General features: G+C 36.4%; 1 protein-coding gene across 1 annotated transcript; it reads left to right on the top strand.

The window, feature by feature from the left end:
* The first annotated feature begins 127 nt into the window (after positions 1–127).
* Positions 128–1,309, top strand: LOC114544023. Its single transcript, XM_028562780.1, has one exon. It carries the CDS (start codon positions 128–130, stop codon positions 1,307–1,309), a length of 1,182 nt encoding a protein of 393 aa, XP_028418581.1.
* The last annotated feature ends 656 nt before the right edge of the window (positions 1,310–1,965 follow it).

The raw sequence follows: 1,965 nt of genomic DNA, 5'->3' as shown, positions 1-1,965 counted from the left end.
CTAATGACGGAAAAGCTAAGCCGTACTGCAAACTTTGTGAACAAATGTTAACTTGTTCAAAACCGGAATTAAACGGCATGCTAGTAGCAAAAAACATCAAAGTAAAGAGAAATTGACTTCAACAACCATGTCTCTTGGTCATATGGTGAATCAAATCAGAAATGAGAACGATATTGCAACATCTATGGAAGTAAAAATTTGTGCATTTATAGCCGAGCATAATTTACCTTTATCAATCTCAGAAAGTATGGTCAGACTTCTTTCCTCAATGTTTCCAAATGATGCTTCCTTGAAGAAAGTCAAACTTGGAAAACAAAAGGCAACCAATATTCTGCGTCAAGTTCTCGGCTTTGATTATCTTCAGGATATGGTAACATTGTTGCAGTCAAAGATGTTCAGTATAATCATTGATGAAGCTACTGATAAAAGTGCAAAGAAACAACTTGCTATCATTGCTGTTTTCTTTGATTTGGAAAAATTTGAGTTGCAATATTGGCTGGTAGACTTGGTCGAGACAGCTGATGGAACTGCAAATGGCATTTATTCAAAGATTAAGGAAACATTCCAAGGAATGAATATTCCAGTTGTAAACATAGTGGGCTATGCTTCAGATACAACAAACGTCATGTTCGGACAGAATCATTCTGTCTCACAGTTGCTGAAATCTGAAATCAGTCATGTTCAAATTGTAAAATGCTCCTGTCATCTTATCCACTTGGTATCATCACAAGCAGCTTTAAAGCTTCCAAAAAGTGTTGAAGACCTGTGTAGAGATATATATGCTCATTTTCACAGGTCTTCAAAAAGACAGGACACTTACAAAGAATTCCAAGCATTTTTTGAAATGGAACCACATAAGATGTTATCTCCATCACAAACCAGATGGCTTTCTTTGCAAGAATGTGTTGCTCGTATATTAGAGCAGTATGAAGCTTTGAAACATTACTTTGTTCTTGTAGCAAGTGATGACCCATCTAATACCAATGACCGAATTCTTGCTTCACTTCGGAATCGATTTGTTCAAGCATACCTAGAATTTTTAAGTTTTCAACTTGAGAGATTTAATGGATTTAATCGGTTATTTCAAAGCGAATTCCCTCTCCTACACTCTCTTAAACCAGAAGTGGAGAAACTTATCAAAGAAATTGCTAGTGATTTCATGGATATCCCCACTGTGAAAACAATGCAAGCAGATCAAATTGATCCCACAACACTGAACACCATGTTCCATTGCAACAAGTTTACATTGGCCTTGGAGCCAAAGCTACTATCCAAGAAATTGAGCATGGTGCAACAAAACAGGATGTAGAAAAATTCTATACTGATTGTAGGAATTTCTTAATTGAAAGCATCCTGCAAATCCAAAACCGCTTTGATTTAAAAGCAGAATATCATGAAATTGTCGAGTGCCTAATGCCAAGTAATGCTTCTTCAGTGATGCCAGGATCACTTGGAGAAATTTGCAAAAAGTTGCCTTACCTTAGTAGCATTCTTGATGTCAAAAATCTGGATATGGAATGGCGGAAACAAGCATTTGAAGATAAGGCTAGTCCAGATCTTCAATGGTGCGATTACTGGAAGATGATTCGTGATTGTAAGACAGTGTCTGGAGAAGCAAAGTATCCCAACCTTATGAAATTTGTGGCAACATTGGCTTCATTGCCTTTTTCAAATGCTGCAGTAGAAAGAATATTTAGTCAACTCAAACTTGTGAAAACAGATCACAGAAACAACTTGAAGTCTTCATCACTGATTTCCCTGCTTCAAAGCAAAATGGCAATGAAGAATGGCCATTACTGTGCTGCTAGCCTTAAACCAAGCAAAAGATTATTAGGACTTGCCTCCGCAATGAAATCCAATGCAACTGATGAAGAAGTAAAAACAATAAAGCATGAATTTTTAAGCAAGTTGAAGGTTTAGACTTTAGAGATATATAAGATTTTTATAACTTATGTTGGTGCATGT

This window comes from Dendronephthya gigantea, unplaced genomic scaffold (genome assembly GCF_004324835.1).
Source record: "Dendronephthya gigantea isolate DGI-Jeju-01 unplaced genomic scaffold, DenGig_1.0 000619F, whole genome shotgun sequence".
Taxonomy (NCBI): Eukaryota; Metazoa; Cnidaria; class Anthozoa; order Malacalcyonacea; family Nephtheidae; genus Dendronephthya; species Dendronephthya gigantea.
The sequence above is the reverse complement of the archived record's forward strand: the minus strand, read 5'-3'. Positions and strand labels throughout refer to the sequence as shown.